Genomic DNA, 24125 nt, shown 5'->3' on the forward strand with positions numbered 1-24125 from the left:
TAGCAGTCTAGCCATAACATCTCATTACAGTTTATGGACGCAATGGATCATATGGTGAACTGATTTTGCATAATGGATAATGCTTGCTCTATGAAATGGCTAGTAGTGAAGTAGCAATACATGTGGCTACTGGATGAAATACGTATGGTCACACACACCTAGCTATATCTAGTACATATTGGCCCATGGCAACCCGCCATAACCCGAACAATGATCCTGCAGTCGAAATTGAAGACGAGGTTGTAGAAAGAGAAAAATAGAGGATTAAGAAGAGAGGAAGAGCTGTTTGAGCCGTGTGGTAGTATATTTTGGGAATTTAGCTATAAAAAAAAAAGGGCAGTGTAATGAAAGAGAGAGTGAAATTGGAACAAAATGAAAAAACGTTAGGTACAAACTTGCAAATGAGTTTTAGCTCTTGATGACATTCTCGAATGTTAAGATTACAATATAATTAATTGATGAAGCCTGTTTTTTAATTATATTTTAATTCAATTTCTCCGCCTCAGATATTATAAACTACAAAATAGTATAACAAAAAAAACGGGTACCGATTTGATCAGTTGCATATCTATCAAAATATAGAAAAAATTTGCACTAGTTCTACTTCTCTTCAGATGGAAAAAGTAAAATTTCTACTTATAAAAATCAAAATAAATAAATAAATAAAAATTAAAGAAAATGATTAACAAAAAGTAAATAAGGGAACCGAGAGAGAGAGAGAGAGAGAGAGAGAGAGAGAGAGACCCTATTGTGATATAAACAGCTGCGAGATTCTGTCTTGTCGTGTATGTGCCTACTAGCTCAGAAGTCAGAACTCAGACTCCAGCAAACCCTAACTCCCCTGTTTTCCGGTTTACGACTCCCGACCCATCTCCTCATCTCTCACAATGGTTTGTTCTTCCAATTCCCAGCTTCGTTTTCACTTTCCAATCTTCATTCTCTGCATCTGTTTGTCTCTTGCCACTGATTTGATTCTGCATCTGATTCTCTCATTTCATGCACTTATGTTGTTCTTCAAAGTCTCTGTCTTTGCTGTTTAATCTCTTCTTCTTCGATTGTACATGAGTTTATGTTGTGGATGTAACTTGTTTTGTGAATTTTAGCACTCATTCATGGTCATGATGAGGCAAAGGTTCGAACTTTAGTGGCTATGGGTATGTTCATTGGATTGAACATTCTCCATGGTAGATGTTACTGTTGAGGAAAAGAGAATTGGAAACTGGGGCATTTTGAGTGTTGAAAATTTACACAAGTTCTTAGATTTTTTGGTTTGTTTAAGGCTTTGAGTTCAGTAAAGATGTGTAATTTCAGTTAAGAGAGGTTGTTGGTATTTTAGTTTCCAAGCGTATTAGTGCAGATAAACTTTTGAGGCATTTGAAATTGCTTCTTTCATGTTCAATCCGAGAAAATCACGTTATGCTTTAGAGAAATCTTTGTATTCTTGATAGGGGAAAAAATTGAACTTTGTGTAGAGCATAACATAGTAAACGATTACTTAGTTTTCGACGATAGATGTCAGAGAACTTTTTGTTCTTTGTAATGTATTTGGTAATTATTTGCATTCACTTGTACGTCTACAGACTAGCAGTTATCTGAGAGGAGTTTAATAGTTGTTGCTGTCTCTCTCTCTCTCTCTCTCTCTCTCTCTCTCGCTCTCTCCTTTTCCTTTTGACAGAGCAAGTTGGGCAGAGGCCAACGCGAGAAGATGCAGCAGTTTATGACTATAACTGGAGCAAGGTAATTTAGTAATTATATGCAAATCTAAAAGTTCCATCACTTCCATGTATTAGTCATCATTTTATTCAGCTACGTCAAAATAATTGTGATGTAGTCAATGGTATAGGAAAGTTTGTTTCATATCAAAGCATAAAATAGTTGATTTGTATGAATGTTAAAGTCTTGTCTAATTATGCGTTACATGGTTGATCTGTTGAAAAATGAAAAATGGAGTAATGGTTGTGTAGAAAGTGCTAGCAAACCTAACCATAAGTAACTGTAAAAGCTTTATTGAAATGGGTTCTAATGGAATAGTAGGATCCTTGATAATTTAAGGGCATTGGGTACAACCATCTACTCTGGTTTTGGTTTTGTTTTATTCTTGAATATTCTGCCCATAGCTTGAATGAGACACTCTCGGTGCTTGCACTTATAAAGCAGTCTTTCACAATATAGGAAGTACCATCAGGTGGAGCTGATAAATATAGCTGTCCTGACACGCCCTAACCACTTTGAAACTATCACACTAGGTGATTATAGAAAAATGTATGTGTTGGGGTTCTTAACAAGACCCTTTAAGATCTACTGCTAGCAATAATGATTTAATGCATTTTCGATTAAACACCATACCAGTTGCCAAATGTCGTTACCTGATTTCAATATAACGTTGCCCTTCTCAAGATTGTGATTGTTTGGTCCCTTGGTGGTAGCTTGTTATTGTTGTTGTACTATTTTGTAGCAGTTAGTTATTAAAAGAAAGGTTCAGTTGATTTGGGGGACTTGAGTTGGATGAATTGTGCATGCTGACTGCCCAACAACCATACTTTATATTATATGGTGTGTTTAGTACTTTTTTGTGCCTTGTAATTCAGCACATATCTAGGAATAGTTAGTAAGTTTTACTTCCTGTCATATGCAGTGAAAAAGTCTCTCTGCAGACTCTGAAGGCGAGTGATTGGCATCTTGAAGGAGCATTTGATATATTCTACAGCCAGCCTCAGATTCAAGCACATACTGATTCTAGACATTTGGAGAAACTATACAATAGATATAAAGGCAAGTTTTATTCTGCCACTTGGTGTTCTCCTGAATCAGTTATTGTATATCCTTTTTCTGCACCTTCATAATAGATTTAACACCCAGGTGTTGGACAGCAAAGCATTGTCAATCTAATTGTGTATTGAAGTTCTCAGATGAACTTGGATTCAGTCCTGATTCTATAATTGAAATCATGATGGGCTTCTGAATCTGTTTTGAACTTCATTTAAAGAAAGGGAAATTGGAATCAACGATGTTGTTATGTGTCCTCTCAAATATATATATATATATATATATATATAAACAACTATATGCGCTGCTCAAGGATCAAGAATGACTTTTATCTGGGTATGATTTATTTGTTGAGATGCCAAGGTTTTGCCCAAATTACCTGTGTATTGGTACAAGAAACATAACATTGGGCTCTTAATTATGGGGTTCGAAAAGTTTGTTGGACATGAGAATCCTGGAGAATCTACTTTATTGAATATAAACATAATTTAGGGGGAATACCTTGATTTGATTTAATGCTTAACTATAGCAGCTTGATATGTAGGACTTGCTATTTGCCATAATGTTCCTCCTTTTGTTTCTCTTTTTATGAGCTATGCAGATGTTCCTTTTTTACTAATGGTGTAATTTTTTTTTCCAGATCCAAATGTTGACATGATACTCGCTGATGGTATCAGTCTCCTTTGCACCGATCTCAAGGTCAGTTTATGCAGAAAGTAACCGGCTAAATTATTGCACTGGCATATTAATTCTTATGGAATGTTTTACTTGGTGGTTTAGTCTCTGTTTTCCGCGCTCTATGGGTAGTATCTGTTTACTCTTTAAGGGAATCTTACTTCTTTTATTGGAGTGGCCCACATTTGAGTACTGTATCACTGGGTTTGGTGCCTTTTCATTAATTGCCTACTTTCTATTTGAAAAATAAAAAACATTGCTCTACATATCACTTGTTTCTTGTGGATTGTAATTATTTTCTTTCCTCTTCCCCTTGGTTTGACTAAAATGTAATTGTCTATTATTTGACAGGTGGATCCTCAAGATATAGTCATGGTACGTGTAACTGTAATTTGAGATAGGAGCCATTATATCGAATACAATGAGATATGAGGTTTAGTGCTCCCTGAACTGAAGAAGCATTGATAAAACTAATATGTTTTGGATGTATCAGTATGTTGGTTATCAGTATGTAAGAGTTCTCCAACTGATGCTTATAAGTTTGATTCTGTATCTGCCACTATGTTATGTTGATGCAGTTAGTTGTTTCCTGGCACATGAAGGCAGCCACCATGTGTGAATTTTCCAGGAATGAGTTCATAGATGGATTAGACGCACTAGGGTAGGTTTAAAAGTAGTATGTGTTTATCATAACAGTTAGTTTACCTTATTTATAACTTCCAAATTGCATAAACTTAGTGACTGAAGTTTACGTTTTTTATGAGGCAGGATAGACTCTCTGGAGAAATTGGGCGAAAAGATACCCTTTATGCGATCTGAGCTAAAAGATGAACGTAGGTGAATTATATCTTAGTACAGTAATTCAAGAAATGTTTCATTCATCATACCTTTGCGGACAGCTTGATCGTTCCGTTATAACTGATAGTACTCTAATTCATTGCTGAAATCATGTTCTCTTCAATTTCATCTTTCAGAGAAATTTCGGGAGATATATAATTTTGCTTTTGGATGGGCAAAAGAAAAGGTATGGGCGTTTACAGAGAATTATTTGCAATCTTGATAATGCTTATCTCTCATGTAGTTATATTTCACAGGTATAAAGTAGAAACAGTCCTTTGATATATGTTTTAATAAGTGCTTATTTAGACTCTGATCATGTCCACCTCAGTGTGCATTAAAGGTAAACCGTTGGGGTTAGCCCAAGTGGTCAGGGAGGATAAAGGAATGTGTTGTGAAAAGGTTGGTTTTGAACCTTCTGAGATTAAACTAAGAGTTGAAAAAAAATGCATAAGAACCGGATGTGATCAACTCAGTAAGAAATATATAATTTTCCTGGTGTTGTGTAGTATCTGGAACAGTAAGATGATTAAATATTGATATATAAACCTTTAATCTGTTTGTTTTCCATCTTAGGGTCAGAAGTCGTTGGCACTGGATACTGCAATTGGGATGTGGCAATTACTGTTTGCTGAAAAGCAGTGGCCATATGTTGAGCATTGGTGTCAGTTCTTACAGGTAACTTTTGAACATCTGTTGAAAATAGATACTCTGGACCTGTAATAGTCAGTTATCCTATCTGACGGTAACCGCTAGAACAGTGAACACTTATAATATGAAAAGTAAAGGAACCAAAAAAATTACTTCTTTTAGATTCTAATATAAATGAAAACGCTACTGATATTGAAAACAAAAGCATTGCAGGAAATAAAAAAAAAGATCCTTTTATATCCCCTAATGAAAACAAACTGCCTGGAACTTCTGATGAATATTTATAAATTTTATTAGGATTGAGGCTACAATTTGTTACTATGAGCCCACTAAATTACTGTTTCATATGTTATTCATATTAGAAAGTATGTTCGTTAGAAGTGGCATCAGATGTCCTACAGTTGCTAGAAACACATTTTTTTGCACATGTAATATTTGTTTCGTTCCTCGTGTCCGTTTAATTGTTTCCTTTCTTGATTCTACTGATTCTAGGCTCGGCATAACAAGGCAATTTCTAGGGACACATGGTCTCAACTAATAGAGTTTGCAAGGGTAAGTGATCTATCAAGCATTGAGATGTAACAAAAGAACTAGAGGCGCAAAATGTGTGTCACCTCATATGAGCATAAAGTTGGCTTCTGTCGACTTTTGATTTGATACAATTACATAAGGGACCACCCTTTTTCTTTATACTAAACCCAAATTGATCTTTGATTTTGTAGGCTGTTGATTTATCCTTATCAAATTATGATGCCGAAGGTGCTTGGCCCTATCTCATAGATGAATTTGTCGAGTACTTGAAGGAGAATAGTGTAATCAAAAGTAATTAGTTGCTTGTAGCCAGATCCGTGGACTGCTGGAGTGGTGAAGTGTGAGTTGTGTTGCCTTGGGATTATTCAGTTTCTCTGTAAAAATAAGACAACCAGAATAGAAGATATCACCATTAATTTAAATCCACATTACTACACCTTCACAGTCGATTAGATTGTTGATGTGAATTTTGCATTATCTGGTACCAGTACTTTGAGAATCATGATTTCACTGTCTTCAACTCAAGTTTTAAGCGTTTTAAGACTTAACTATATTTTCAACTTCTTTTGCTTCTTTTTTCTTATCAGAAAAAATGGGTTTGATGGTTTTTAAACATAGTTAAAAGTAAATACAACTCTGTTAATCCACTTGATTGACAATTTTGGATCTCATTCCCCTCTATTAATTTTGGATCTCCATCACCGCTCTATTATTGACCAATTATGTAACCATCTATTAATGGAGCTGACTAACAATATTGGATCTCCTCCCAACTCTATTACTAATCAATTATGCAACTAAATTAACCAATCAACTAACGGATCTAAAATTATGCAAACTAACAATTATGCAACTATTCAACTAAGTGACTAACAGACATTTAAACTTATGCAGCGACGTGATAACGAAAAAAATAGGGACGAAATTGTAAGTTCGTAGAGCGCATAGCTACAGTAACCTCATGAACAGTACAAACACCTGCCCGCCAAATGATGTGTAGTAAATTTACCTGAACTACATATATGATATATCTAATTTTTACTCCAATATCATAAATTTTTTTATTGTAAGATTAGATTCACATACAATACAATGATAACGTTTATTTCACAAAGAGACTGATTTAAAAAAGAGGATATTAATTTAATCTAAGAGATTAATTATTTTATAGGGAAAATAGATTCAAAAGCTGTGATTTTGCAACAGTGCAGAATATATGGATGCTCAAACCTTGTTACCTTCTCAAACGCCATGTTCTCTGATGACACACCAACTTTTTGTGTTCTTATAAGGGCATAATTTTACGAGTTCGTTTGGGGTACATCGATGTACACCATACAACAGGTGCTGAATGGCTAGCAAGGGCTGTCATTTTCTGCACGCAGTGGTGGTGGTGTGTTTGTGCAGTTGGATGTGCCGGTGTATACCATACAACCGCGTAGGATAGATTTTTCCCAATTTTACCATGTCTGACTCCCAAATCAAGTCTAAAACCACCATTGCTTGTATTAAACGTCTTATTGTCCCATGGATAACGCGTCTCGGTTTCGGGTTACCTTCAACAGTCTTCAACTCCCCAACCCCTATAGGTCACCTTCTTTAAGCCTACATAGCACAGAAGCTTGCATTGACGACCGATTCCCGCTTCGGAAGCGGAAGCGGGAGCGGAAGCGCGGGGAAGCGTGGGGAAGCGCGATTCGAGAAAAGGAGGGTTTGGAAGTGCGGTGGAAGCGTTGGCTTCCTAATTGGAAGCGCGGCGGAAGCGTTGGCTTCCAAATTAGAAGCTTGATTTCTTCCCTTCTTCTATTTCATCAATCAATATCTTGAGTCTCTTCTTGTCATATCATCTTCTTTCAATTTCTTCAAGCGGTTAAAGATGAATAATATCAATTGATCTAATGTGTCAGAGAAAAGAGAAAGAGTCAGGGAGAGATATGAAAAAAAATCTAGACGAGACAGAGAGAAGACAAACTTTTTTTTATTCAATTTCATCTAGTGATGTCTCTTTGACTTGCACGTGGCCAATAACTTCACACTATACTGGACCTTTTTTTGTTTGAATTTTGAAATGAAGCTTTAATATTGCTATAACCAAGGATAATCATGGTTTATAAAATCAGTTATTAATAGTTATCAAGTTATTTTAAAAATGAATAAAATAGTTAAAAAATAAAATATAAAAATAGTATATAATATATATTTATTATTCTGACGCTTCCAAAATGCACCCGCTTCCTTAATTTTGAAAAAAATCGCTTCCGCGTTTTTAAACGCTTCGCTTCCACGTACCCGCACCCGATTCCGTGCATCTTAGCTTTAAGCAAACTGTTAACTCTCCATCATAGAATAAATCCTCGAAAATGTTTATAAATTAAGAATAGATCTTACCAAGGAAAATGATTAGATGGTATCTCCAGAAGAGAAAATCAAATCAAGGGAGAAATGACAGGTGTACCGGCTAAAGGTGGAAGAAGATTAAAAGTCATCTATATATGCTTAAAAGTTCGAAGACCTCTTGAGTAACACAACAACAAATGGTTCACTGGTATGGTATTGAGTTCCTTATTAATATTGAAACAGATACACTGCAATAGCCAATTCAGCTTACGATTTCTATGATCTCGATGAGTTGATGAGAATTGACATTGGTTCCTTACATTAGAACCAACTCTTGCAAGCTAGATTTGACACTGCCTTGTATTACATGAGAACCACCTTATTTCCTGAAATGTAGGACTCAATCTGAACACCTGGAGAAGATATTAAGTCTAGTTCTCAATGTAGGACTCAATATATGCACCTGTATAGATTATATATAATACAGTTATTTTTCCAGTGATGCGAATACGTCTAGTGAAGTTGCATGCATGAGTCTAGCTTAGCGTCTTCATTTTGGAGCATGCATGCTGAATCAAACCAGATGGCAAGGAATCGAATATATATTTCTTGGCGTAGATAGGTTTTAATCTCTACTGGGGCACACACAAAATATTGGAACTGTCTTAAAGAATATGCATGTAAAAAATGTAAAAACTCAAAAAAAAAATGCATAAAGTGATATCTTATAAATTGTGTGAGGTAGTTTGTTGATTTAACAATAATTTTTCATTAAAAATTCAAAAATAGATAAAATAATAGTGTTAAACTCCTAAATATTATAAATGTTAAGATCAAAACAAAGAAAAAATATAACACTTGCTGCAGGTTTCGAACCCTCAACCACCCATGTACTATTAGAACAGCAATCCGCTACACCAAACTGAAAATGATAGTCATTTAAACAACTATAGCTTGAAATAGTTAATGATACACGTATCCTAGTATGCTCCAATGTGGCTCCGCCACCTGCCGTTACAGATGTCAATGGTTTAAGCAGATGAATTATTGCCATACATGCACAGATCCACTGACTAATTACGTGTCCTAGTATGGTCCGCCATCTTCCGCAACAGATGTCAATAAATGCACCGATCCACTTCTGATCAGAAAAATTATCATATGTACCGATACATAGTTTACGTCGTGTGTTTCTTTAACGTTATTAGTTAATTATTTTGCCGTATTTATTTATGATTAGTTACTCATATTTAAATAATATTTTTTTATTTAACTGAGTGCATGTTTGCCACATTATATAGTAATATAGGTAGTTGAGTACACCACATGACATTGTCATATGGTGTTTAGGTATATAGAATATTATAAATAAATTTACCGATCACTCTCTATTTGTCTAATTTGTATCCACCCTTCTAAACTCATACCATGTATCTAATTACTCAACTATTATCTAATTATATATTAATAAGAGACACATGTCATGAATTTAGAATCGTGATAAAAAAGTAGACAAATAGAAAATAATCGATAAATTTACTTACTACAATACTCCCCTGACCGACATCAAATAATGTCTCTTCCTTGCCATTTCCCTGCCCCAGTGACCGACGTCAAATAATGTCTCTTGTGACCGACATAAAATAATGTCCTTCCTTACCATTTCCGTGCTATAAAACGATGGTTCACGAATGTGTAAGAATTAAGAAACGATATACCAATTCAAGATGGAGAGGAAGTACTTCGGGCTTGTTTTCTGCTTGATCATCCTACTAACTTCCCGTAAGTTTCTTTCTCTATCTCTCTCAGTTTGTCATCAGTTAATTAAAATAGGTATTTGCAAAAATATTGATTATAATATATGATTACAGAAGAGATGGTGATTCAAAGTGAAGCAAAAGTTTGCGAAGTGCCAAGCAAGTCATTCACCGGCCTGTGCTTCAGCGACACCAACTGCATCGTGAGATGCCACAGTGAAGGTCACGGCTACGGCAAATGCTCCCATGTCCTGAGGCGGTGCAGGTGCTTGAAGCCTTGCTAGAACCCTAGACTGTGTATTGTAATATGCAGCTGTGTTTTACAGCTAGCTAGCAATCTGTCTCTTTCATAAAATGTAATAAGGAAGATACATGTGTGAGCTACTAGCTAGTACTGTCTTGCAATTCAAATAAAATGCATGAAAGCCTAGAAGCGTTGCTAGTTGCGCAGTACCGTTTCATGTCTACTTAATTCACCTGTCTAACGTACTCTAAATAGAAGTGACCATCGATCTTTCAGCATTATCGCTTAACATTTACCGGCACTCGGGCAGTGTGGTCTGCTTGATAATGAAGCCATCAGTATATTCTATAGTGACTTAGTGAGTAATATGTTCTTCATTCCCATATCGGGTGACTGGTGAAGTAGATGATGAAGCTCTTTAAATGTCAGCAAAGAAGAAGGAAATTGATGAAGTAGCTGATCAGGCTTGCAAAACAAAAAACAAAACAAAACAAAGGAAAAATTTATCATCTGAGATTGAGCATATGACTACTTTCCATATGATTTTTGATAAATACAAGTTACTGCAACCATATTTTCTGATAACTTTTCCTCACTTTGATATCCATTATATATAAAAGCAAGGTCTACATAGGATATAATCTAATCTTATTAACCGAGTGTCAGTCAAGAACTGTAACTGTTACTAATGGCAAAGAAAGGGAGAACTTCATTGGGTTTGCTATGTACGTTTTTCATCACCCTCTTGATTTCTCGTAAAAGTATGACTCAATTTCACCACTTTGAACCAAATTGTTGTCAAATTTGTAACTTGTAAGCGAGGGTCTCATATAAAGGTAGGTACCATACTACCATATAATTTTCCCGAAAGTAGATCTGTCATGTCTTGAACATCACAAAGAAAAAGTTCAATTACAAAATCTCAAAATTATGCATGTCAGCATATGGCATTCCTCCAAAGTGGAGACATGTGTTACTTATAAATCAAGGGTGCTGAAATTGGCACACCCTTTTTTTATTCTACACACTGTGTATATTTTAATATTTCTTTATCTGTTGACAATATTTCTTTTCCAACATTACCCCCTCTATTTCTCTACTCAGAGCAACTCTCTCCGTCTATCTCCTGCAAACCAAATTTCAACAACATCGCCAATCAAATGGAATTACTTATTTCTAAAGTTAGATCACCACTACCAGATTGAGTTTTTATCTCGTAGAACTCTTCATCCCAACCTTCAATACCATAATTGTAAGTTGTAACACATAAGCAATATTACTCACAAAACCACCAATATATAAAATTGATCGAGATCTAGGAAATCTAGTTGGGAATCTCAAAAATGATGCACCTTCATTGGCGATCCTAATGAACAAACAATTGCGCAAAAAAATCAAATATAAAACTTAGTGATGGTGATGGACATCAACTATCAGTTGAAGCTGAATCTTTGAAATTGAGCCAGTAGAAACAAATCCAAGCTTATGAACTACGCACTTGCCCGAAAAGCCAAAACATACAATTACAAGCTTTCACACACATACATAAAACATGGCCAAGCTCGCTCTTACGTCTCCCATCTCGACGTCCGGCAAACAGCCCATTAAAGAGAATTCGAGACCCAGAGCCCTGGATTTTCTTCTTACTGACCTAAAAATCTGCAACTTCATTCATTAGTTAATCATTTATGGCTCTATCCCGAAACTTCTTGGTTTTTGGAATGCCCGCGTTGGCAGAGAGACCATAGACGTCATCTCAATAACCTAAACAAACTCATCTTTCTGGCTGGTTTTGATTTTCATAGAAGGGAATTGGAGTACAGGGAGAGGACTAGAGTTTGTCTCAATCTAAGGGTGATTTCGTAAAAGCCACCGAAGGGGTGTGTAGAATGTAAAAAAGGTGTGCCAATTTCAGCACCTTAAATCAAAAGTAAATGCAATATTTATGCTGACTATCTGCTTTTGATTTAAGCGTAGCTTATTTTGATATCTAGCTCGACAGATTTCAATAATTAATAAAAATCACCCGACGCATATATTTACATTAATGTCCAATCCTCCCAAACTTTGAAATCCAGCAGACTATAATACAGGGCCGGACTGGGTAGGCTCAAGAGGCACGGGTCTAGAACCCTAAATTGTTTAGGGGCAATTTTCTTATATATATATGAACAACAACAAAAATCGGTTTATATTTTGTTTTTTGCATTTCATCTTTACCTTTTCTCATTGCAATTCACACATCCATCTATGATGTCTCCTTAATTCAATCCAATTTTTAGAATATTTGTCTTACAAGGTTAATAATTTCTCCATTATTTCCTGCTTTTAATACGAATGGTTATTCTTCTTTGCAATTTTGCATAATTATTAATTGTCTATTCTCTAATGATCTGCTATTGATTTGCTATTTTTCGTTCAATAATGATGAATATTGTTATAGGAAAAGTGGCATTCATCTTCTCATTTCATTGATAATCCCCCTTATATAAGGGTCAGAATTACAATAGAAATAAATTGTAATTACAATGATAATTGAGGTTACATAATTGCTTATTGACCAGTTACACACATTGATTGTAAACGTCATTAACTCGTTTTGTCATTTACTTTAACGAATACATATTAATGGTGATTTTCCTTCAACACTCCCCCTTATGTCAAGTTAAAGATAACACGGTGCATAATGTGTTGTCTCATTAAAAACTTTGTCAAGTAAAAACAACCTTGTGGGAGAAAATGAAACTTTGGTTGAAGGGAAAAATAGCACAACACACCTATTACATTTGAAAATAACATATATGACCTAGACTCCCTCTTATGTTGCACCTCCCATGTTTCTTTACATTAATCATTGGTGCTCTGATAACTTTTGCGTATTTTTGCATTTCATTTGGTTGGTGCGTATTTTTTACGCATATCTAGCGACGATGTGGATAGTGTTCATTCTCATCATGTCATTTTCTCTTTTCCATATAAGGACTATAAACTTAAGCCTTTAGGTATTATTGTTGCATGTGCTTAAAGATATACAATGAATAAGAGATCGAGTCAAGCATATTGTGTTAAGTGTAGTAATGTGTCTTTACATTTGTATAGGGAATTTCATTTCCCAACACTTATTCGTTATTTTCCATTTAGACAAAACAGATTTATCTTTAAAGCTTTCGACTGATCATGGGAGTTATAGAGACTTCATTTTTAACCTTTAGAGTGCCTAAGTCGATTGATGATTAATCATCAACATTACAATCTACGAGATTCATATCAAGACTGTGTCTTCCCAAAAATCTTTTTTATTCTCGACTTCGGATTTACAATCCATATTAATATCTCTTTAGTTCATTCAGAGTCTATTTAAATCCATATTGAATTCGCAATGGCATAATTCATCTCATCCTTATTCCAAGTATTTACTTCATGAATGTTTCAATTCATTTTGTAGTGCTTCGTGGTTTAAAGGCACTTCTTAGGTGGATGAAGTTAGTTCTAGGATTTTATGTATATCTCATAATTATGATCCCCATAAAGATATCTTACGACCACATTCATATGTTGTCTTTGTCAATTTTTCGGAAACTATCAAACTTTAAACTAACAAGGCAGTGGAGTGAAATGGCATCCATTACGAGAATATTTATTTGTGTTCCATTACAAATGAATATTTTTTTATAGTTGATTCTAGTGCGTTTGTGAGAGACTTTGCACCATAAGGTAAGTCTAAACTTTTATTCTCATTACGCATCCTAACAAGGACATATGATAGGGTTTACACTTGCGGTGTCGGTTTCACCTGCCCAAATATATATCTCAGTATCTCTTTGTTAGTGAACATTAGTTCATGCTGGATCGCTTCTTTCCATTAGGCCAAAATTATTATGTTAGTATTTCTCAACAAAGTATGGTTAGATATCAAAACTCAATATCATACGCCCTCATGTGGTTTTTATTTGTAGAGATCTCTATATTTTCAAGAATTTGTTATACCATCTGAGGCGTCCCCCTAGTGATAACTAAAATTCAGGAAATTCTCATAAGGTGGATTTGAGATTATGGATCAATGGATCCGATCGTGCCAAAACTCGTTTTCTTCCTTCAATTGAGTATATATCAAATTTAAGGCGGTCTCCCCCTCTTTCTTGGAGAGCCACGGCCTATGCCATCATTTATGTCACTTTATGGCATCATCATGTCACCTTATAGTGGCAACGTAATTTCCAATTCCTCTTGAGTAGTGTCATGTCCTCTTCTTAGGACATCAACCCTTACAAGCATATTTACAGCTAATATCTTATATCATTACTTTGTGCAATAGTGGGGATAAAAATGAGACATGGTGGGGACAAACCACGATAATTCATGTTGTTCTACTTGAATATTCTTTATTCTTATCTCCCCTAACGATGGAAAGACTGTCTCATCAAAGTGACATTTGACATATCTGGCGGAAAAAAGAGATCACCTGTCAAAGTTGCAATATAGCGGACTATACGTGGATGCTCGTCTCCAATAAGAATACTTATTCACATTAAATGGTTTCATCATTATGCGATGTGGCCGCGTAATTTGGCACATAGAATAATCTGGTTGTGCTCAAGGATTGTAGATCCATGTCAATCCTGGTGAGCTCAAGTATATCAATCCTTCGATGTCATAGGTTGTAATTCATTTTTATAATAATGATGGTGATAGCCAGATACTAGTGAATAAGAGGTTATGTATGCAAAAATTATATTACACTAAGCGGAAATATTGGTGTGCATTACCAATATCAAGACTATTATTGTAGTCGTATTATGTGAGATCAAGTGGGTTTGTAACTAACATAAGCATCATTATCATTAATTTAGTAGAAAATAGTGTGATGACACTTGACCGACATGTCGATACATCAACCAACACCATAAAATATTTCAGGTATCCACAAGTTGGTTGAATAAATTCACATAATTTTCATTGGATTCAATGTTTGAACACAATGAGAATACATGTGTGTCATTTGCATAAGATGGTCTCAAACCTAATTGCTTTAAGAGATAGGTTTTGAATGATTAGTTTGTTATAATGTAATCATAATGATAAAAAAACATAATAAGATGTTAGTGCATATACTTGGGCATCAAAATGTTTTACATTCCACCTTAGGGGAGCGACGAAATATAAGTGTTGGCATAGGCTTATGCCCGCCATAATCAGCACAACTATCAGCGTATTAAGGCTAATGTATAGCACAGTCTTACAATACTAATAGCAAGTCAGCCGCACTAGCTACACAACGGGCCTCCCCACGGCCCAAACTGACTACGGACGCGCCCTCACGCGCATCTCAAAGAAGGCTCCAGAGAGCACCTTAATCGGACGTCGTCCCACATCGAACAGTAGGTAAACGATCTGCTTCAACTCAACAATAAAAGGTCAAGCTCTTGACCTTATAAGGTACGTACGCTGAACTCCCTACTGTAACTCTGCATAAATTACCATCGCCCTAACTTAAGCGTCGGAGAGTTGAAGACCACGCCGTCGTGGTCTCTACTTTGACGACGTGTGTTATCTGTGGCAGGAAAGGGGCGAGGAATACGGCGTACTATATCCACGAGGAGCACGGCGTACTAAATCAAGTGTAATCACAGCATTAACATTGGCCACGCTAGCCCTGATCTTGCAGCGCCTAATAGCAATAGAACAACGGGATGCCAATCCGCAGTGCCAACCAATGTTCGCAGCCAGGCCAGGCCCATTCACTACGAGAATAATGAACATCGTACGTCCTTCTCAATCCAAGAGCCCAAAAATCACGCCGTACACAGGCGAAGGCGATCCATTCCGGCACATTGATAACTTCAAAAAAGTCACTGCCAGTAGAGAATTCGACGACGCCATCTTGTGCCACCTATTCAGCGAAACACTAGATGGGGATGCCATGAATTGGTTCTTCGAACAACCGGCGAACTCTATGGATTCCTTCACGCAGTTGACCACGGCATTTCTTAGTCGGTTTATCCTCATGGCCGGAGCCGCCCACACAACCGATGGCCTATTTCAAGTAAAACAAGAGAGCAGGGAAACATTGGGCACCTTCGTCATGCGATGGCAGATAGCAGCATCCAAATGTCGGAACCTAAACAAAACGCTCGCCTTGGCTGCTTTTAAGGAGGGACTACGGTCAGAAAACTTCTTGTTCCACATCAATGTGGACCCTCGAATGCGCGATGCCACATATGATGACATCATGACTGAAGCAGTACGATACGCTCAGGTAGAATACGTCACATACGGAGAGAAGTGGACCCCAGTACCATCAGACAAAACCACTGCGCCGCAGACATCACACACAGTCCCTCTCCAGCGTGAGCTCTTCCCCAACACAGAAGACCATAACAAAGGCAGGAAAAGAGAGTGGCATCAAGCCAATCACCTTGATGCGCGCAACAACGATCGGCACAGAGGCCGGGACAAGAACAGGAGACTTGACCATGAACGTCGCGACAACAGAGACCCTCGCCAAGTTAATGCAATGGGCCGCCGTAGTGAACACACACCGCCTAGGGAAGAAAACCTGGAAGACTTTTTCCACAAACATCAGGGCACGCTGCGAAAACCAGCAAGACCACTACGCCCCGAAACCGAAGCAGAAACTGGCAAGTGGTGCAGGTTTCACCAAAATGGAAGCCGTAACACGAATGACTGCCGCACCCTCCGCGTACTAAGAGCCAATGGTGACACGGGGGTTCGCCCGGCGCAGCAGAGGGTACAACATAATGTGGTCGCCGCAGTCGAGACCCTGCGCCGCATCAACATTATAGAGGGAGGAGACCCGAAGACCAACATGTCTAACTGAGCAAAAGAGCGCTTTGACCGCAACAATCACCCAAGGCAGGTGTACGCCATCACAGGAGGAAACACTAAGCGACAGAAGGAAGGATGGAAACCGATCACCTTCACTGAGGAAGAGGAAATTGGCATCTCCTTACCCAATGACGACGCTTTCCTCATAGACGCATTCTTGGGCGGACAGTGGGATGTAGGGAAGATAATGATCGACACGGGATCCGCAGTCAACGTCCTATTCAAGGGCTGCTACGAAAAAATGGAGCGTAGCGGCAAGAAGTTGGTACAAGACCACGAACCGCTAATCAGCTTCTCTGGTGACATAACCCAACCCCTAGGATCAGATTATATGATAGTACGCATTGGGACCGCACCACGCACAGTTTGCGTCGAAGCTGAGTTCATCATAGTCGATGCCTATAGCTCCTACAACGGGATCATCGGCCGACCTACACTTAACCGGATGCGAACTTTTATCGCCGGACACATGATGCTCATAAAATTCTCAACTCCGCACGGAACAGGACAGGTCTGGGGTTCACAATCCGTGGCAAAAGATTGCCAAACACGCGCAATTCGACATATGCGCAACCGACACGAAATCCTGGCAGTACACGCCACAGTAAACTTAACCGACAAAGTCGTCGACGCAAGAGATGGCGAAACGTCGAAGGGAAAGAGCAAGCAGAAGGCTACGCCATATGAGGCCAAAACTCCGGCAAACCCCGAATCCTCATTGAAAAGCATTACGCCATTCCCAAATCATCCGGAGCGCAAGATCAAAATCGGTGCAACTCTCAGTCCCACTGTTAAGAGAGATTTAACAAGTTTCTTGGGCGACAACATGGAAGTCTTTGCATGGTCCTATGAAGACATGCCCGGCATCTTGCCCGACATCATCATGCATGAATTGCACATCAAACCTTCCGCACACCCAATTAAACAAAAGCGCCTAAGCTTCGACGACGAAAAGAGCACGGCAATACGCCAGGAAGTTGACAAATTGAAGGGCATGAAGTTCGTCCGGGAAGTACAGTACCCTGAGTGGATCTCAAACTGTGTTATGGTACGTAAAGCCAACGGTAAATGGCGAATATGTGTGGATTACAAGAACGTAAACAAAGCATGCCCAAAAGACAGTTTCCCCCTACCAAGAATTAACCAGCTCATTGACGCAACGGCAGGTCACGAGTTGCTAAGCATGATGGACGCCTACTCCGGGTACAATCAGATACGCATGAACCCGGCGGATCAAGAAGCTACGACCTTCGTCACTGATAGGGGCATGTACTGTTATAACGTAATGCCCTTCGGATTAAAAAATGCGGGTGCTACGTATGTGCGTTGCGTCACACAAATGTTTGACCAACACATCGGTCGGGAAATCGAGGTGTACGTCGATGACATGCTGGCCAAAAGCATAAAGGCCGAAGACCATGTAACCAACCTCCGAACCATCTTCAATGTGCTCAAAAAATACAAGATGAGATTAAACCCGGAGAAATGTTTTTTCGGCGTAACAACAAGCAAGTTCCTGGGCTACATCGTCAGCCAACGCGGCATAGAAGCAAATCCCGAAAAGGTACAAGCCATCCTAGATATGGCGCGGCCAATACTCAAGAAAGATGTAGAAGCCCTCCAAGGCAGACTCGTGGCATTATCTAGATTCATATCAAGACTGACTGACAAGTGTGAGCCGTTCTTCAAATTGTTAAGGCGCTCTAAGAGTAAACTGATCGAATGGACACCGGACTGCCAAGAGGCCTTTTAGGGATTAAAAGATTACCTCGCCGCAGTACCATTACTGTCAACCCCACAGCCGGGTGAACCCCTGTACCTTTACCTCGCAGTATCCACAACTGCGGTCAGCAGTGCCTTAGTTCGCCGTGATGGAACTAAAGAGTTGCCAGTTTTTTACGCAGGACGGGCCATGAACGGCCCAGAGACAAGATATCCAACATTGGAGCAATTAGCCCTCGCGCTCATCGTAGCAGCCAGACGACTACGCCACTATTTTCAAGCTCATAGCATCCACATACTCACAAATCAGCCTCTCAAACAAGTACTACAGAATCCAAAACACTCCGGGCGACTCAGCAAATGGGCTATCGAGCTGACAGAATTCGACATCGAATACAGGCCACGACCCGCCATAAAAGGACAAGCCGTAGCCAATTTTATAGCAGAAATGATCCCTCGAGATACGGCGGAAGTGGAACCAGATAATGTCATCAACCCCATCAAGATTTCGCTATGGAACTTGCACGTAGATGGCTCTAGCTGCGCCAAATCTAGCGGAGCGGGGATCATCTTGAGCGGACCGGGGGGACTCGAACTTGAGTATGCTCTAAACTTCAACTTTGCCACCTCCAACAATGTAGCGGAGTACGAAGTACTGGTTGCAGGACTACAATTGGCCCTCAGCACGAGTGCCACCAGCATCAATGTGTTCAGCGATTCTCAGCTCGTAGTCAATCAAATCACCGGGTCCTTCACTGCCAAGGATGAGCAATTAGCAGCCTACCTAGCGTATGCCACAACGTTGTTAAAGCGATTCGAATTCTACCACATCAATCAAATACCGAGGGCCAATAACGCAAGAGCGGACTCATTAGCAAGACTCGCCACGGCGCAACCACACCAATGCCACAAGGATACCAGGGTCGAAATTCTCCACCATCCCTCCATTTACCAGACCTTGCAACAGATATGCCAGATAGAACGCGACCAAGCCTCGTGGATGGATGAGATAATAGCATTCAAGCGTAACGGCAAGCTACCCGAAGACGAGACCATAGCAAAACAACTAAGGAGACGGGCGGTAAGATATTACCTGCGGAACAACACACTCTATCGCCAAGGTCTGCTGAACGCTGACCTCAGATGCGTCACAACCAAAGCAGGCAAGCAGATCTTGAAGGAAATCCATAGCGGTGATTGTGGCAACCATTACGGCAGCCGCTCATTGGCTGCAAAGACACTCCGCACATGATATTATTGGCCCACACTAGCCTCTGATGCACAAGAGCTCGCCAGATCCTGCCACAAATGTCAAATCCATGGACCCATACCACGCCAACCCTCAGAACCACTATCATACATAGTCAGCCCGTGGATCAACTACCTTTCGGGAATGGATTTGATTGGCCCACTACCCATCGGAAAATGCCAATTCAAGTGGGTCATTGTGTGCATCGATTATCATTCCAAATGGATTGAGGCTGCGCCCCTGACGGCCATCACAACCGAGAAGGTTCAAAACTTCCTGCAACGCAATATCTTCTACCGCCACGGTACGCCGGAGTCTATCATCACAGATAACGGCACACAATTCAATAACGAACACCTCATCACATGGTGCAAGGCAAGAGGGACTAAGCTCAAATTCGCATCCGTAGCACATCCACAAACCAACGGGCAAGTAGAAGCCGCTAACAAGCTGATCAAAGGCCTTCTTCAAAAAAAGCTGGATGAAGCCAAAAGACTTTGGCTCGAAAAACTCGACGAAGTGCTATGGGTAATCCGTACCACACCAATAGAAGCTACGGGCGAAACTCCTTTTTGCTTAATGTACGGCACGGAAGCAGTTCTGCCCATCGAAGTAATTCAGCCAACACAACGGGTTTCGCTGTTTGACCCCGATACCAATTCGGACAATATGCAACTTGATAAAGATCTCTTGGAAGAGAAACGCATCACAGCACATCGCCATAACGTCCAGAACAAACAGCGCGTGACACGCTTCTATAACTCGAGAGTCAAGAGCAGGACACTACAACTAGGTGACTGGGTCCTCAAGAAGATCCAAACAAAGGTCACTGGACTACGCCCGAGATGGGACGGACCGTACAAAGTCGTCTAAATCATAGCACCAAACACGTACTACCTAGAAGACAAGTACGGAGAGAGATTAGCCCATCCTTGGAACATGGAACAACTCAAATACTATTACAAGTAGGGATCCGCGCGTAGCGCGCGACAAGATTTGGCACACTGCTATAGCTATCTTTGTACAAAACCGTTACGGCCAGGCTATCAATGAAATCAGGAATTTTTCAAACCATTGATCCTTACTACGGTAGCGTACTATGGCAATTAAATTCCTTCGACAGACAATTTCATTGAGCACACAACAAAGATAGAATTAAGCGTACAACCAAAGGTACAAGACAACAACCACAATATTGCTACGGCAATAATATAAAAAAAACACTTGGGTCAAAAGAACTTCTATTCATCAAAAGATAGCAAGTTCGGCACAAGGGCCGTTACAGAAAATGCAAAAAAAAAAAATAAAGACTACGGCGACAGGAGACGCATTACAATGATCTTATCACCATATCCTACTCCTCCCTCGCAGCTTGGTACGCCAGCGTTGCTCAGACTGCATCGCCGATACTCGCAGCTTCTAGCCCCGCCCCTTCCCCCGATTCGCCTTGCGGCGGTTGTGCATCCTGATGCTCTGAGGAGGAGGAGTAGGAGAAGGAGTCTCCGGATTAGAATCAGACCTGTCATTATCACAAGAAAAACCAGACGAAGAAGAGTCAGAAATTTTCTTACCATCTTCGGCCCCCGCAGCAGGAGCAGGCTGCGTAAAGGGCGGAGTCACCTCATGTGGCACGGGCGGCGGTTCCAAGCCCTTCTCCGTCAGCCGGACCTCGTAGTCCGCGGAATCCATCATTTCCAGCTCCTGGAACTGCGCTATTATGTCACCCACAGCCGTGACATAGTACCCTTCCAAGTACTCGGTCATCTCTGCGGATGATTTGAAGGCAGCCACGGCGCTGGACGCAGCCTCCTCTGCTACGCGAGCTTTTTCAGCCTCCGCTTCCTCGCTCATCCGCCTAACGAGCTCCTCAGCATCCGCAAGGGCAGACTGCGCCGCATCCCTCTCCGCTGCCATCTCTCGGGCAAGTGACTCCGCCACTTCCCGGCGTTCAACCTTCTGCCGAAGGTCCTCCTGGAGGTTCGCCGCATTTTCCAACTTGGCCCTAGCATTGGCCAAGTCGTTCTCCAGTAACAACACCTTTGTCGCGTAGGTGCCGTCCCGTTCAACCACTTCGGCGAGACGGCGCTGCGCCTCAATGGCATCCCGCTCCGCATCCAGCAGGTTAAAAACCATCTTTGCCGCCCTCGTGGTAGCTAGGCCGAGCGGACTCCGCAGATCCAGACCAGACCCCTCAGGTCGCCTCAAACCCCCGAGCCCGACGCGCTGGCTAAGTAACACCAGCTTCTCCAATTCCGGAGCTCCTAGATGGCTCAAGGGACTGCGGTCCAAGGCGGACAGGTCCTCGAAAACCCGAGACTCCGTGAAGGTGAGGGGCGCCAGTTGCGTAGTCCTCTGTCTTTTAGGAGGGTGAGCCTCCACTGTCGCATCCTCCACATCCTCGGGAGCAACAAAGGATTTCACTCTTTTCGAAGACGCGCCCGCCTTCTGCAGCTTCTTCTTCCTTCCAGTCTCAAGAGCCACCGCCGTATCAGACAGATGCGGATCGGTATCGATACGGCCCACTCCTTCCGCATCGCTGCAGCGCGGCAACCCCTGCTCGTTTGGCAGGCTCGCGCGCGGGGGAATAGGCAAATCCACAACTGCGGAAGAATCCTCGACCCGCTGCGCCGAAGCATTCACCTTCTTCGTCGAGGCCGCCTCCTTCTTAGACATAACGCGTCGCAACATCGTGATCGCTAGCCCTTCAGTATTCGGCGTAACGTCGGGATCTTCCTGCTGCAGAAACCGGGCGTAACAGATGCGCTCTGATTTCTCAAAATTTCTGTTCACCGAGAGCGTCGTAGCTGCACATATAACATCAGATTAGTACGACATAAATAAAGTAAGATTGAAGAACGTAGCACTTCTACTTACGATGGCGACAGAGTAATCCTTGCTCGAATAGGAGGTACGGGTTCGTCAATACCTTTAAATCGTGAACTAAGTCCTCACCTTGACACCTCCAAAGATAAGTCACACGATTTACTCGGTCAACCTCTCGCTCGGACAACACCAATCTCCTTCCAGCTACGCAACAAAAAAAAAGTAGCGTCAGCAAACCGTCATTCCGTAATAACAAAATTTAGGAAAGCATCGGAACCTACAATTAATAGCTTGAAACCGCGAGGGAATACGCTTCCCTGGAATATACTCTACCCCATTAATGCGCCCATACTCCCACCCCTCCTTCACCACGAAGCTGTTTTTTCTCCACTTCGCCTCCGAGGTGGGCCAGTTCTCCAGAATCTGGTACTCACTACGCTCATCCCGCCTCACAAATCGCGCGATCCCCCCATTACCATTACGCTGGTTATAATCCACCTTAAAGAAATGGAGCACTTCCGCCGCAGTAGGAGCTGAACATTCGGCCACGAGACACTGCAGGCGGGGGTCCAACGGCAACTCCACCCCAAGTCGTAGTACGGAAGGACTTACTAACGCATGTCCATTCGGCAACATGGAACCAAATTCATCACGCCGAGTCGCACGGGCGACGATGGTAACAGGTAACTTAAATTCCTCCACATAGCCATGCACTGCGGCGGAGTTGGCTCCATGTGGTTCTTCCACCTCCGACCTCTGCAAACCGCCATCTAACCAACGCCTTACAAGCGCTGGGCTGAGCGTTGGGCCTGAGGTGCTAGTCCCCGAAGCGCTCATAATACGCTCAGATACCCCTTCACTTTATCCAATCCCTTCACGTTGCGATTCCATGGCGCTGGACGACTCACTCGTATCCCAGGTCGCTAGCACTCTCGCAAAGACAGTTGCACGATCTTCACGATGCAAGTCGTTTCCACCACTACGCCGCACCAAATCCAAGTAGTTGGCCTCCAATTCACTTGTCCACGACCAAGAGGATGACGACGCGGACCAACTTCCTTCTGCAAACGCGGAATCGCTATCAGTTAGAATAATTATCCTAGACATTACGCCGCAGCAAGCAACACCGAAGTCAAAGGCGAACAACCTAAAACTAGAAGTCAGAAAGTCAGTCAGATCTACCCTACGAACCTCGCAAGAACGAGTTTGAAGAACACAAAGAACATGAAGAACATGAAGAACATGAAGAACACCAAACCCAGTTCACGGTGAAAACTCATCTGCACCGCCCATACAAACACCCCAGTTTGCCGGAAAACACCCATCCAAAGATCAAATAGACCCAAAACCCACAAATCTGCCGGAAAAACCCAAAACCCAAAGCCACCGATTTATCCCACAAACACAAATCTACCAACAAACAACAAGCCACAAACCGAATAAAGAAGGATCCGATCAGGAAACATACCTCAAAAAGCCGATTAACACAAAAACCTCGATGAGTTCACGTTTGGAAGAAAAGGGAGCAGACGAGAGAAAAAGAGAGAGAATGGGAGAATTCAGATTTCGAAAACTTGAATCTGTCGACAATGACAACCATTCTGTCCCTTTCACTCTTTTATAGTAAACTCCATCTCACATCCAGCCCGTTAATCCCTCAAAAGCAATCCTTAACCGTCAGATTTAG

General features: G+C 40.8%; 2 protein-coding genes across 2 annotated transcripts; both read left to right on the top strand.

Moving 5' to 3' along the window:
• Positions 1-807: 807 nt before the first annotated feature.
• LOC126786593 (uncharacterized) lies at positions 808-5962 on the top strand. Its single transcript, XM_050512450.1, has 11 exons — positions 808-890; positions 1676-1737; positions 2636-2772; positions 3407-3465; positions 3793-3816; positions 4020-4102; positions 4210-4274; positions 4416-4465; positions 4855-4956; positions 5422-5481; positions 5652-5962. Exons 1-11 carry the CDS (start codon positions 888-890, stop codon positions 5757-5759), a joined length of 753 nt encoding a protein of 250 aa, XP_050368407.1. The 5' UTR covers positions 808-887; the 3' UTR covers positions 5760-5962.
• A 9588-nt stretch (positions 5963-15550) lies between these two features.
• On the top strand, positions 15551-16636 carry LOC126786960 (uncharacterized). Its single transcript, XM_050512913.1, has one exon. The coding sequence runs from the start codon at positions 15551-15553 to the stop codon at positions 16634-16636; it is 1086 nt and encodes a 361-aa protein (XP_050368870.1).
• The last annotated feature ends 7489 nt before the right edge of the window (positions 16637-24125 follow it).

This window comes from Argentina anserina, chromosome 3 (genome assembly GCF_933775445.1).
Source record: "Argentina anserina chromosome 3, drPotAnse1.1, whole genome shotgun sequence".
Classification (NCBI taxonomy): Eukaryota; Viridiplantae; Streptophyta; class Magnoliopsida; order Rosales; family Rosaceae; genus Argentina; species Argentina anserina.